Below are 15,087 nucleotides of genomic sequence, written 5' to 3'. Positions count from 1 at the left end.
TGAAGAAAAGAGGAGACTTGGTAAACAACAGGAGGTAAAGGTAGCTCAGAGGAAGGTCTCAGAACATAGAGACCAGTTCTGCTTCCAATGGACCAAGGAGAAGTAGTTTTCAAACATTTCTGAAAACAGTTAAAACTGAAAATCAAAATCTAATTAACCTACATTAAAACGTTTCTTTCATCACCAAAGTTTATACATTAAGAGTACCTCAGATAGGTTTTTGAGGTCCCATACTAAAGCCTCTACTATCCATTTTATAAGAAATAAAATTTAAAAGCTGGGAAATATCAGGAGAAAAGAGGCAGATGAGAAGCCAGGTACAAGGATACTAGTCCCAGTCTGAAGCAATGACAAATTGCCTGCCCAGGATTTGGAAGAATAGGCAATTAACTCCATAGTGCCTTTTGAGTTTTTGGTCTTCTTTCCTAATAGTCCTGTCATAATTCTAACTCTGTTAGAAGAACTTGGAAGGTAAAGATGTTTAGAGCTTAAGCTTTAATACTATGCTTTTTATCCTGAAAGAGAAATAAGAATGAACTTCCTGAGCAAGAGAAATGCTCTCATCAAGTAGTAAATGGGGTATAAGTGTGACAAAAGACAGCAGAAAAGCAGCACACACCTTACATACTGCTATGACAATTCATACAGGTCAGCAAAATTCCAACCCATGGAGTCTTCTGCTCATTTATAGGACAAAATGCCACTGAAAATAGACTAGAACAAAATCAAGGCGTTTTTCTGGACACCAACATGCAAAAGGGAAGGCTTCGATTCTATTAAGCAGCTCACATTCAAAGGCTAAACACACTCCTAAGCTGTGGTTTGCCTAACACAAAAAGCATGCACAAATCCAAGTATCACCCCCTTTCTACTTTAGAAGACAGAGCTCCTATATTATCCAATTTGTTTGTTTGGAGATACAGGTAGATTAAAAACAAGAAACAATAATAATAATTTAAAAACACACACACAACCATGCCTATTTACCTTGAATGGGATAAGAATAATGTGCTGGGCTTGGCTGGCTTGTGGTTAACCCTGTAGTGCAGGTAAGAACACTGTGTTGACTTGGAGATGGAGTCTGAATTAAACCACTTTCAGGTTTCATACCTGGCCACAATGCACCTGAATCAGATAAATTGGACCAATTACAAACAATACACTGGGACTGAAGAGCATGGTTATGCTTTCAAATATCAGCCAGTAGGTTTAAAATCTAAATCTTAAAACAAAAATAAATTTGCTTGTAAGAGAAAATTATTGAATCTCCCACTTGTAATATATCACAAGCAAATAACACTTTCAAAGAATTAGGGGATGAGGCCAAAGAAACAAAAAGCTTGCCACAAATCCCAATATGTATATAAATTCATTTCAGTGATTGGGGGAAATTGACCAGGATTCAGAAAAAAAGAGTTATTGACACCCAACTGGAGTATCTGTTATAAAGAGTGCCTGATGTTCATGTACAGTGATAAATAATTTATCCAAACTGTCAAGGTAGGAGACATTCCATATAAGTTTAAAATTCACTTACCCATTAAACAAGGACCAAATTTTTCTAAAATATATTAAATACTTCTCTGCCTTCTTAAGCTGGTTATTTTGTTACTTTTGTTTCTTCTGATTAGGAAAGACATACCTGCTTATTTTTGTAAATTAAAAACATTACAGAAATACATAATTTAGAAAAAAATACAGTCATATATAATCCCATCATCCAGACTTAACCACTATTAACAGTTCGCAGAAGAGTCACCCAGATGATTTCTTCTTCTTCTTTTTTTTTTTTTTTTTAAATAAGATAGGGTTTTGCTTTGTTGCCCAGACTGGTCTTGAACTCCAGGCCTCAAGTGATCCTTCTGCCCCAGCCTCCTTTAGTGCTGGGATTATAGGCATGAGCCACTACACTCAGTCCAGATTTCTTCTATGTATTCACTAATCTTCTTTTTAACAAAAATGGGATTGTGATTTGTTGTTGTTGTTGTTGTTAAGAGACAGGGTCTTCCTCTGTCACCTAGGCTCAAATAATCCTCTTGCCTCAGCTACAGGAGTAGCTGAGACTCTGGGCATGTGCCACCATACTTGACTAATTTTTTGTAGAGGTGGGGTCTTGCTATGTTGCCCAGGCCAGTCTTGAACTCCTGGCCTCAAGCAATCCTCCACGTTGGCTTTTTAAAGTGTTGAGATTACAGGCGTGAGCCACTGCCAGTCAAGGACTGTGTTATACATAGTATACATAATTTGCTTTTCCACATAATACCTCTAAGATTCATCTTTCCAAGTCAGAACATATAAATCTATCTCATATTGACAAACATCATAGCTGTTCATTTTTATTTTCTTTTTATCATAATGCTCCTGAGTGACAATCTTTCGAAAATATATTTATATCCTTTCCTGTCTTCTGAGCAGGGGAGGAAATAGCACACATACCTTTAGATTTTCTCAGTTACTGTTTCAAAAATAAAAACTGTGTTGTGCTATATATATTACAGAGATACCACAGAGGCTATTGTGATGTGTAAAGACAATTGTTTAGTACTAAATATAACTTAATTATAGTTCTGATTTTTAGGTTCTAATTTCACTGTTTTTCCTCTGTGGTCTGTCACTTCTTGACTTCCTTAGCTGTATCTGCCTTTTAATTTGCGATAAACTAGGCAACCATAAACAAAGCTTTGCATCTGCATGAGAGTCCAAGGATATTCTTTATGAGTGAAACACTCTTAAGTGCATGGTTTGGGTGATAATTTTGGCTATACAAAAGCCTATTTAAAAATTTTTTTTTTTTTTTTTTTTTTTTTGAGATGGAGTTTCGCTCTTCTTGCCCAGGCTAGAGTGCAGTGGCACGATGATCTCAGCTCATTGCAATCTCCTCCTCCTGGGTTCAAGCGACTCTCCTGCCTCAGCCTCCCTAATAGCTGGGATTACACGTATGTACCACCATGCCCGGCTAATTTTGTATTTTTACTAAAGATGGGGTTTCACAATGTTGGTCAGGCTGGTCTCGAACTCCTGACCTCAGGAGTTCCACCCACCTCAGCCTCCCAAAGTGTTGGGATTACAGGCATGAGCCACCATGCCAGGCCCAAAAAATCTTAATGCCTGGTTGTTCACTGTGTTCTGAATAGCTATGGTTACTGGTATGTAATAGCTATGGTTAGTGTAGTTGAGCTGATAATTAATTAGGTCTAAGAAGGTTCATCAACCAAACACATTCCATGTATGACATCAATACTAAGGTTAGCCATGACTTCAAACTCAACATTAACTCATCTCATTTATTTGCTCCTACTCTGATAAACTAGGAGTGATTGAATTTATAGCTAATGAACACATATATGCAATTAAAAATATAATACTTTGAGAATGAGAACCTCTGCATCACCAGGGACTGAGATACTTCAGTGCAACTAAGATTTGTCCAATTTGTTGATAAGTACATTTAGGAATAGTAAAGAGAAATATGAAAGTCGTAAAAAGACCAATAGTGGGATATGATAATCGCTTTTTAATTTTTTTGAGATGGGGTCTTGCTCTGTTGCCCAGGCTGGAGGGCAGTGGTGCAATCATAGCTCACTGCAGCCTCAACCTCCTGGGATCAAGGGATCCTCCTGCCTCAAACCCCCGAATAGCTGGGACCACAGGCACACTACACCTGGCTACTTTTTGTATTTTTGCAGAGACAAGGTTTTGTCATATTGCCTAGGCTGGTTTCAAACTCCTGGCCTTAAATGATCCTCCTGCCTTGACCTCCCAAAGTGCTGGGATTATAGGTATGAGTCACTGTGTCTGGCTTTGCCCCAAGCTCTTAATGCATAAAAAGAAAACGTAATATTCGTTTCTCATCTATTAATCACATGAAATAACTTATTTTAAGAGACTGAGGAATACTGACATCGCTAGCATGAATTAGAAGCGTTTGCCCCATCATAATTCATGATCATTTAAATATGTCTTGTCCAGATTAGCCATAATTAAGATTCTTGCTATGTTTGATTTTCAACAATAAAAATATTTGAGAATGTCATTTTTAAAACGTTTATGATGTAAAATGTGAATATCAGTGCTATGGTTCCTGCTGATTGTATATCACACTTTTTGGTAAACAAATTGCTATTTCAATGTCACAATAACTTTCAGATTTATTGTCATCACTGTGATTTCTTTTTCCAAATAGGTTTTGACCCTAAGGTGGTAGATTTATAAACATGTTTACTTTTACACTATATGAAAATAATACCTCATTAATAACCATAGTATCAACTAAGAATGTTTTGATAGTCTCCCTCTTATAAGATCAAAAATTAGAACACAAATGTCCAAAATAAGTAGGAGATAGCCAGTTTTGAACATCTTTGGCCAGAAACACAAAGTAGATGTTTAACATGTAATTATTTTATGAGGAATAAAAGACAATATGGACAGTACCTCTAGCATCACTGTAGACCTGGCTCTTCAGACATGCAAATCATCTTCCTCTAAAAGCACCCCTCCCAGAATTCCAGATAATAGGCAGCATGATCCAATGGTTTGACTCCACAGCACTATTGCTCATAGTAAAGAAGGAAACCAAACCCTAATTACCTGATTCCCAGTCCACTGCTCTATGCCAACAACTACCAAGTTTCTCAAGTACTTTTAAGCATCAAGAGCCTGCTGCAGAGAAACTGTCAGGCTAACAATGGGAAAGTAAGTCTGTCTCTGAGTGCTTTCCTGCTGCACCCGGAGTGGGGTCTTATCACAAACTCTACCCAAGTTTCTCAGCGCAAGTACTTCACTATCCAAACTAATCTCATCAGTTCAATTTATAGTAACGAGTATAGTGCTCTTTAGAGATTAGTCTGGTGAGGAACTGAAGTACACACCAATGCTAGAAAAAGCACATTAAAGGATATTTTGGCTTGTTGATTCAGCAGCTCATTTGGATAAGCTATTATAAATAGTAAGTAATTTAATGTAAGTACTTTTCCTGATTATAAACAAAGTATATGTATATATTTTTTAAAACGTCTGTAGAAAAAACAGCCACTTTTTTTGCTTCCAAGTATTCTTTATGCACATTTTTTTTTCTTTTTAGAGGCAAGGTCTCACTACATTGTCCACGCTGGAGTGCAGTGGCTATTCACAGACACGATCCCACTACTGATCAGCAATGGGGTTTTAACCCGCTGTTTCTAACCTGGGCCAGTTCACCCTTCCTTAGGCAACCTGGCAGTCCCCCACCCCCAGGAGGTCACCACATTGATGCTGAACTTAGTGCAGATACCCAATCAGCATAGCGCACTACAGCCCAGAACTCCTGGGTTCAAGCGATCCTCCTACCTCAGTCTCCCAAGCAGCTGGAACTATAGGCATGCACTACCGCACTGGCTATACACATATTTCTTAAAATACTAAATTGGTATTACAACATTGTGTTTTTGCTATTACATACTGCTTTTTTCAATTAATAATACACTGTTTTCTCAAGACCCTAAATATTTTTTAAGAACATGATTTACAATGGCTATGCAGCAGCCATATACAATTTAACACATACCTTAATATTCAAGTTTTAGGTTTTCAATTTTTTCATATTATAAATAATGCTTCAATGAGTATGTTGGTCAGCACATTTTTGTGGGTATCTCTAATTAGTTCCATAGGATACATTCCCAGAAGTGAAATTACTGAGGGAAATGAAATGAACATCCTTAAGGCTCTTAATGCATATCACCCACTCCTCCAACTCATATTAAAGTTCTTTTAAAAGAAATCAGAACAGTGGCACCTAAAGGCATATTTTATGACTCCCACTAACATTAAACAAGTACCCTTTTCCTTACACATACTCCTTCAGATTCTTAGAAGTTAAACTTCTAATTCCTTTTCTGCCATCCCACCCCATTTGTATACAGCTCTGGAAAGAATATGATCAGTATTTCTTTACTTTAAAAGATTACTCATCACATAGCCTTCTTAGATTTCTTCTAGTCTTTTCTCCTTTCTTCAAGAGGAAGAAGCTTATTAATTTAAAACTCAACTCTGAGACCATCTTCTTCATACAGACCTAAAGTTATGAGCACTTCTAGAATGAAACAATCCTGGGTTCAATTATAATCCCAGGCTTTTACTAATTGTATGAACTTTAGGCACATGATTTAACTCTCAGTTTCTCCCCTATAAAAAGGGATAAAGCTAGCTTACCTCTTGGGGCTGTTCTGAGGATTATATGAGACAATACTATACAGTGTGAAATACTTATTCTTAGTACACAGCTTGTTATAGTAAATAATAGAGACAAGGTAATATTACTATAATGAATTTTTCTGAAGCCCTATTTGCATCTGAAATAAAACAAATTAGCTAATCTGAAAACAGGCAGCACTAAGATGACACAATGTATCAAAATCTTGATTTCGAAAGAAAGAAATCAAGTGTTTTCTCCTACTTAACACATTACCAAAAAAACCCACATGATAAAACACAAGAAAACATCTTTTCAAAATACAGTCACTTAAAAGTTTTACAAACCTCTCTTATAATTTCTCTGGTAAATTCTGAGAATATGCTATCTCTATCATTCACATTACCCCAACCAAAATCTCTCTCCAGTAAGTCTCATACATTACTTAAAGTCAAATTTAAGCTAAGGATTATCTCTTTCTGAATTACTGATAGAAGAAATTGTGAAACACAAGTCTTCCTTGCCCTCAAATATTAAACAAAACCAGATTATTAAAGGAGCCTGTTATTAACAATATTACCAACATACAATATAAACATGTATCCTTCCAGGTTTTAATAGAGATCTATTTACTTTATAGAATTTTTTTCTTTTTTAATGTATTAATTTTTGTTTTTTTGTTTTTTTTTTTTTGAGACAGCCTTGCTCTGTCGCCCAGGCTGGAGTGCAGTGGCACCATCTCGGCTCACTGCAACCTCTGTCTCCCAGGTTCGAGTGATTCTCATGCCTCAGCCTCCTGAGTAGCTGGGATTACAGGTGCCCACCACCGTGCCCTGCTAATTTTTTTTTGTATTTTTAATAGAGACAGGGTTTCACCATGTTGGCTAGGCTGGTCTCAAACTCCCGGCCTCAAGAGATCTGCCCAAACGGGGCCAGGCGTGGTGGCTCATGCCTGTAATCCCAGCATTTTGGCAGGCCAAGCTGGGCAGATCACTTGAGGCCAGGAGTTCAAGACCAGCTGGCCAAAATGGTGAAACCCTGTCTCTACTAAAATACAAAAATTAGGCAGGCTTGGTGGTGTACAGAGCGAGACTCTGTCTCAAAATAATAATAGTTTAAGAGAAATATAGTGATCATTTAAAAAATTAATTATGTCTAGGATCCATACGCACACAGAATTATCTTAGGTATTCCATAAATCATGCTCAGAGATGTAATAGGAGCTGTATTTAATATTGAACAGCAGGAATGATCAACTGTTGTAAAGGGCTTGGACTTGCTAATAATAATTCAAATCAAAACAGAAGATTTAAAAAACTATAATTTAAAAATTATAATTGCTAGCCTATTATTAGTTAACTGTTGAAAAATCAGCTTTAAATAACCAAAAAGAAATAAACACAAACATATTCACAGAGGGGTCTCCTTTCAAAAGGTCCATTCAGTGTTGGCTGGTTAATCATATCATAAATATAAGATCTGAGTACCCTGGCTGGTACTAACAGGCATGGAAACATGGATATACAAATGGGGAAACAAGAAAATTTGTTTCCCATTTCACATGAAGTTATCAACCCCATTATTATTAAACATAACTCCCAATTCTTGTTTCTAGCAGTTACCAGGAGCCAAAGAATTCTAACAAGCCTAAAAGTAAGAAAGCTGCCAATATCATAAAAGAGTAGCCAAATGGGTCAGGAGAAACAGGAATGCGGAAACTAGATGCAGGTACGTTAATACATCCAGAATCTGTGTGGTCATCTGTCTGGAAAATTTTTCTAATTCGTAGCTTGATTAAATAAAGTCTATAGAAATATAATTTTGTTACATATTACATATTTTTAAATAACATAGTATTCTTTTAATTTTCTGACACCCATTTCAGGAAAGCAGGGAAGGAGCAATGAAGCACACTGCATTTACACACATAGAAAAATAAGCACAGATATTAAGTGCCCAAAGAACCTTAAAGTGACTTCTGATAAATCATTTTAATTTATAGTTCATGTCCAAGACACCTAAAACCAATGAAAATAACTCCCTAGGCACATAAGGTTATAAGAAAATTGGGGATTTCCGGTATTGTAAAATGACTTTTTGGTTCAGCAGAACAATATCTGATCAGTTTTGGGTGGGGTTAGGGGAGAAAGGAGAGGGAGAAGTGGGCAAAAAAAAAAAAAAAACCCACAGAGCAAACTATGATACATATTCAGACTACCTGGTTTTAGCAAGAAATTGGCCACCTCGAAATATATTTATTATGCTTTCCTAATGATAGTACCACACTACATTGTATATAAAGTAAGTCAAATCAATAGCAAATCCTCAAAGAATTTACCAAACACTTAAAGATTCCAAGCTTCAGAGTCAAGACTTAGTACATACAAAATAGCTAAATGAGTACTGAAAAACTATGATTTTTTTATTACGTGCATCAAACATACTGTTGCAAAGTTGCATACCCAACCACATATGCAACTAAGTGCTCTGTAAAGAATGACACACATGGCTGATCAAAGTTTCTGGGGAATAAAATCAACATTCTTAGAAATTGTTTACAATAGAGTGCCTTACCAAAAGGAGGTAGTCCATACGTTTGGGTTGCCTGAGGGTAGACAGCATAGGGTTGAGTCTGCTGTAGTGTCTGGTATTGAGTCTGCCCAGGGTAAGCAGTTTCCGAAACAGGAACTGAGAGAATATGTGCATAAGGTCTAGAAAATTTCAAGAAAACAAAAACTTTTGTGTGATTTACTTTAGTAACGAAAAATAGGTAAAATAGCTACCACCACTAATAGCAAAGAATCTGCAACAAGGAGACTAATCTTCCACATAAAATGGCTCTTTTTAAAAATTTTTTATTTTTGAGACAGAGTCTTGCTCTGTCGCCCAGGCTGGAGTACAGTGGCATGATCTCAGCTCATTGCAGCCTCCGCCTCCCTGGTTCAAGCAATTCTTCTGTCTCAGCCTCCCAAGTACCTGGGATTACAGGCACCCACCACCACGCCTGGCTAATTTTTGTATTTTTAGTAGAGACGGTGTTTCACCATGTTGGCCAGCCTGGCCTCGAACTCCTGACCTCAAGTGATCCACCCGCCTCGGCCTCCCAAAGTGCCGGGATTACAGGCGTGAGCCACTGCGCCCGGCCTAAAATGGCTCTTATGATCAGCAAGTAGAAGCCTTTCCTCCTTTCCAGGTTCTACTATCATCGACCCAAGGAACAATTTTATGAAAAATTTAATAGTTCCAAACATCCCTCCAAGTTCCAATTATCCTACAAACATTTCTAGTGTGCTACATGCATGGCCCTATGTGAGACACAAGGATGGATTAAACTTGTTCATGCCCTTATGCCTACATCTAGAATAAAATCCTGATATAACAGAAAACTAAGAGAACAAGATTGGCAATTGGCTCTCATTCTCCACCCTGCCCCTTGAACCAAACTAAAGTTCTGAGAGGGAAAGTGAGACTGGAAAAGCAGGTGAGGCTGGTGGAGAAAAGGCAAGCAAATACATCAAAAAACGGAAGTAGAGATGGGTTCCAATATCCTCAAATCAAGTCTACAAAACAGAACCCAGGTAAGTAACAAAATCTGTGAAGTTCCAGACAGGACTCAATCTCCTCAATGATATTTAAGTCAGGGCATACTGCCACTAGTTGGTGCCACCATATCAGGGATAGCTAGAGATTTCAGGAGTGAAACTCCTGGGACTTTACACTAGCTAGCAGATATAATCATTTCATCCATGATATTGCACTGAATTTTTAGATACCAATTATTTCATTTGGTGAGTTACACTGTATATATAACTAAAAAAGAAAATGCTATTTGTACCATGCAAGCATAATAAAATATAGCAGGGGGTGTTCTAAAGGGGAAATTTTTTTTCACCTTTCAGGGAAGAGGAAAATGAAGGAAGGCCATAAAGAAGTGATATACTAGCTGAGCAGATAAGAGGTACAGAATTGGGAGAGAAAGGGTGTTCTAGGACAAGAAAAAAGTCCTGCCGGGGTACAGAGTAAGGAAAGCAAGGGCTTCAGCCTGCAAAGAGCACAGATAACAAAGAGAAGTAGCGAGAGAAAGGAAGCAAAGACCTTGAATGCCAGGCTAAAAGACAAATCGGAAACAGAGCCACTGAAATTATTGAGCAAAGAGTAACAAGATCAGAGCTGTTCTTTAATAAAGATTATTTTGACACTGCTTTGTAAAATGGTTTAGAAAGGGAGGAGAAACTGGAAATGGAGATCCAGTTAAAAAACAGTTCAGATAAGTAATAAAGAGGTCTGAATTAAGATAGAATAATTAAGATAGCTAATAAGGAATTCTGAATGTAGCAGGTATGCAAATACTTTCTGAATGAATAAATGAATTTGGAATCTGCAACATATTCACATCTCAGTAGATTCTAAAAAACTGAATTTAAAAATATCTATTCTTCTTAGCCAGATCTGAGTCCAGGAAATAGCTCAGGTTAGAGTTATTACTCAAGTGTCATGGGAATGATTTAAATCTTAGTGACCTTAAATGGATTCATCTCCAGATATGGTAAAGACCATAATGTCCTTTTTCATGCAGTCTTTGCAGCCCAAAGCTCAAATGTGTTTTCACATTTAGTATCTAATTTCTTCATAATAATCTCAGAGAATAGGTTCAGTCATTTCACAGAAGAAAGTCACCTGAAAATGATTAGCCCAAGGACATCATTAGTGTTAAAACCAGATTAAAAATTAGAAGAACTCATTGGGTTGACTTTTTAATTAGTTTATTTTTTAACTAATGAAAATTCAAAAGGTAAAAATGGATATAACCAGGGAAAAGAAAGACAGTTTCCTTTTTATAACAGCCCCATAAAGTATCTCTTGCTTTTGTTACCAATTTCTTTATGTATCCAGCAGCTGTAAGCACATAAGAACATATCCTGGGTTAATAAATGCACTTGTATGTGTCTTTGTATGCACAGGTCCACTCTTTATTATGCACAACAGGTAGCTTGGTATACACACTGTTCTGCACCTACCCACCTTGGAGATGAAAAACCTGGCTAATATTAATGCTGATCTTACCCCATGAAGGCCCAAAACATAACCTCTTAGTGACTTTAACCCACCAAACCTGTCTAACTTCAAGCCCGGTTCTACTCTGAGGACATTCCTCAATCAAGAAACTGAACACAGGCTGGGCGTGGTGGCTCATGACTGTAATCCCAGCACTTTGGGAGGTAGGCAGATCACCTGAGGTCAGCCGTTTGAAAACAGGCTGGCCAACATGGTGAAACCCCATCTCTACTAAAAAATACAAAAATTAGCTGGGCGTGGTGGCGTGCCTGTAGTCCCAGCTATTCGGGAGGCTGAGGCAGGAGAATCACTCGAACCTGGGAGGTGGAGGTTGCAGTGAGCCAAGATCGTGCCACTGCACTCCAGCCTGGGCAACAGAGCGAGATTCTGTCTTAAAAAAAACAAAAAACAAAAAACAACACAGATTGGACTGAGAAATTCAGTCTTGTTTTTATTAATCTGCAGGCTATATGTCAAGGTACAGGACAGAGAGAATGATCAGAGGTCAATCAATGATATGGTTGATCACTAACACTATTTTGCATGTTCAGTACCTACTCATTTTAGAGTAAGCTTTTGTGTAAAATGATCCATTGCAGGCAACCATCTACTTTTTAAAAGGATACTACATAGACTATATTTAGAGGGAATTAAAAATTGGAATGACTATAGAATAAGAGAGGTAAAAATAATTTAAATATCTATTATTTTAGAGGAAAAATAATATTAAATTTTGCAATGAATCTACAAAAAAGCATATGCATTTTGGAAATAATTATTCAACTTACTTTGCAGAATACATTTGTGAGGTATAATCATTGGATGAGCGAGGGATGTAATCGGTGCATGTCATAACTGAAAGAAAGATAATACCACCAGGTTAAAAAGTTAGAACATTTCAAAAATGGAATGGGAAAACTGCACATCTCACTGTATAGTCTTTCAAACTAATTAACAGAATACAGCTTGGACACCAGATAGAAAGACTATGCGGTAGAAAATATCTCACTTTTTTGTTTATACATGTGTTTACAGACTTCCAGAGGCAGTTAAAAAAAAGAAGGGTGGGGTACGGAAAAGAGCTGAAGGTTGGTAAGGATCTCTACCTTTACCCATTACTGATCTAAAATAATAGATGAAGCAACCTCCTAAGCTCTCAGCTATGCTGATAGGCAAACTTAAAAAGCAAGCTCTGTGTCTAGAAAACAACATTATTCTACTTCAGCTTATTTGTTCTTTGAGTGCTTACTATATTGAGTAAAAGCCTTAAGAATGACTTGCAGGAAAACAGATTTGGGGGAAGCACCCAATCTTATTTTAAAACCACTGCTACTGCTATGCATAATCAACAGCAGAATAGATGCAAGTATGCTTCTATACTACTATTTTTTCTGTTTTGTAGTGAAGGCTTTAAGTTTGGCAAACCAGAGACAGACGTGAGGAACTGATGTGATGCTCTGATGAACTCTCAAAGACTTTTCCAGCTATTGTCCTCTTGACCCCCATGACTTCATCTGGAATAGCTGATATGAAGGCTTGACCCTCATGATTACTACTTCTGGTATGAACGCTGTAAATATCTGATTAAAAGTGAACCAATTAACTTTATGTCTAATTAGGTTCCCTGGAAGAGTGCCTGACCCAAAAAGAGAACCCTGATCAAAAGTAGATGAGGGGCCAACTCAAATGCTCAAGAGTAAGACAAATCAACACCTGTGAGTTTATTACAGAAGAGCTTGTCCAATGCTATTGTTTGAGGTATTTAAAAATAATTATTAGAGACCACATTCACCTCTAATCATTTTGACAAAAATGAAGGAGATGTCAATTATATCTAAAGTTTTGACAATCCATTGCAAAGAATGTAAGGTTAGTTTATTTGAATTCTACACAATGGTTCTCAGTTGACACATACATTAAAAAACCCAAACCCTTATTTTCCTCCAATTTAATTTAATTCTGGAAGGAATCAACAACATCCTAGGAGACTGAGGCCAATTTTCACTTCTCTAGAGAAATGAATAAGACTTGATCTTGGTAGTACTTGGGAACCACAAAATGATTATAAAGAGTCAAGATAAAATATCCCATTATACTGTAGGAGAATCAAGTAAGTAATATGCCGGCTTGGACTAGAATAGCAACAGAGGGGATGAGGCAAAGACTTTGAAATATATTCTGAAGGTAAAACTAACAGGACATTCTGATGGATTTGATGTAGAGAATGAGGAAAATGGGGAACACAAGATGATTCCTAGGTTTTTAGTTTGAGCAACTAGATGGAGAGTGATACCACTTCCTAAGATGGGCAAGTTTGGGAGAAAAGTGTATGTCATGGGGGCTAAAGGAATCGAAAGTTCTATTTCAAACATCTTAGGTATGATTTTCCTTCCAGTAAAGATGTCAAACAGGCAGTTTGATACACAAATGAAATCAGGGGAGAAGTCAGACCGGAAATATCATATGGAATTCATTAATCATGTACAAGATATTTAAAGTAATGGATGGGAGAATCCCGAAAGAGGAAAGATGGTAGCCTAGAATTAAGCCCTGAGGCCCACCAAAGAAGGGCCATCAAAGGAGAAAGGTGGGAGGAAAAGTAGTGAGAGGGAGAACATGAGGAGAAACGTATTCTAGAATTTGCAATATGAAAATAACTAATGGCCTTGACGACAGCAGTTTCATTGGAAGAGTGAGGATAGAAGCTACATTTGAGAGGCTGGAAAAGTGAATGGGAGGTGAAAAAGCAAGTGAGGGCAACTCTTGCAGGAGTTCTGATATGTCACAGAACAAAGAGAAGGTCCATAACTAGTAAGAGATGTGGAGCCAAGGGCGGGGGGTTGGGGGGGAGCAGTGTTTATGTTTTAAAATGGTAAGATATTTCTTTACTGACAGGAAGGATAAAAAGAGAAGACTGTGATGACACACAAGTGGTGGCAGGAAAACTATAGTACCAAAGTCCTTGGGGAAGGTAAAAACGGATAGCATATGAAACACAAATAATAGGCTCTATATCTGACAGGAGCAAGTATACTGCTTACATCCTGACAAGAAGGAAACGGCTGGGTGTGGTGGCTCATGCCTGTAATCCCAGCACTTTGGGAGGCTGAGGCTGGCAGATCACTTGAGGTCAGGAGTTCAAGACCAGCCTGGCCAACATGGTGAAACCCCATCTCTACTAAAAATACAAAAATTAGCCAGGCGTGATGGTGCGTGCCTGTAATCCCAGCTATTTGGAAGGCTGAGTCAGGAGAATGGCTTGAACCTGGGAGGCAGAGGTTGCAGTGAGCAGAGATCTCGCCATTGCATTCCAGCCTGGGTGACAAAAGCGAAACTCCATCTCAAAAAAATACAAACAAACAACAACAAAAAAAATACAAAAAGTAGCTGGGCGTGGTTGGTATGCGCCTGTAATCCCAGCTACTCGGGAGGCTGAGGCAGAAGAATCACTTGAACCCGGCAGGCGGAGGTTGTAGTGAGTAAAGATTGCGCCACTGCACTCCAACCTGGGCAACAAAGCAAGATTCCATCTCAAAAAACATTAAAAAAAATAAAGAACAGAATGAATAGGATGACAGTTTAAAGTGAAAATAGAAAGGCAGGGGAAGGTATAGATGTAGACTTCAAATGAACCAAAGTTTTTATTTATTTTATTTTATTTTATTTTTTATAGCGAGGAGGTCTCACTTTGTTGCCCAGGCTGATCTCAAACTCCTGGCCTCAGGTGATCCTCCTGCCTCAGACTCCCAAAGTGTTGGAATTACAGACAAGATCCACCATGCCCAGCTGAACCAAAGTATTTGAAGGAAAAAAGGAAATTATTTGGAAGGAGCAAGAATACTCAACTTACTTCCTGACCC

The 15,087-nt window shown here is 37.7% G+C and overlaps 1 protein-coding gene across 5 annotated transcripts in view; it reads right to left on the bottom strand.

Annotated features, from left to right (window-relative positions):
- EYA3 (EYA transcriptional coactivator and phosphatase 3) overlaps positions 1-15,087 on the bottom strand; it is a 118,600-nt gene that overhangs the window by 56,355 nt on the left and 47,158 nt on the right. For 2 of the 5 annotated variants that reach the window (XM_054498275.2, XM_063667131.1), the window contains exons 5-7: positions 12,016-12,082; positions 8,747-8,883; positions 988-1,125 (exon numbers count right to left, since the gene is read on the bottom strand). In XM_054498275.2, the coding sequence (XP_054354250.1) occupies positions 988-1,125; positions 8,747-8,883; positions 12,016-12,082 (342 nt within the window). Of the gene's footprint in view, positions 1-987; positions 1,126-8,746; positions 8,884-10,692; positions 10,850-12,015; positions 12,083-15,087 lie in introns of all 5 variants that reach the window. The other 3 variants (XM_054498302.1, XM_063667133.1, XM_063667132.1) reach the window with 2 other exon arrangements.

Source organism: Pongo pygmaeus, chromosome 1, assembly GCF_028885625.2.
Source record: "Pongo pygmaeus isolate AG05252 chromosome 1, NHGRI_mPonPyg2-v2.0_pri, whole genome shotgun sequence".
NCBI classification, from domain to species: Eukaryota; Metazoa; Chordata; class Mammalia; order Primates; family Hominidae; genus Pongo; species Pongo pygmaeus.
Note: the sequence above shows the minus strand (reverse complement) of the source record. Positions and strands in the feature narration are given on the sequence as shown.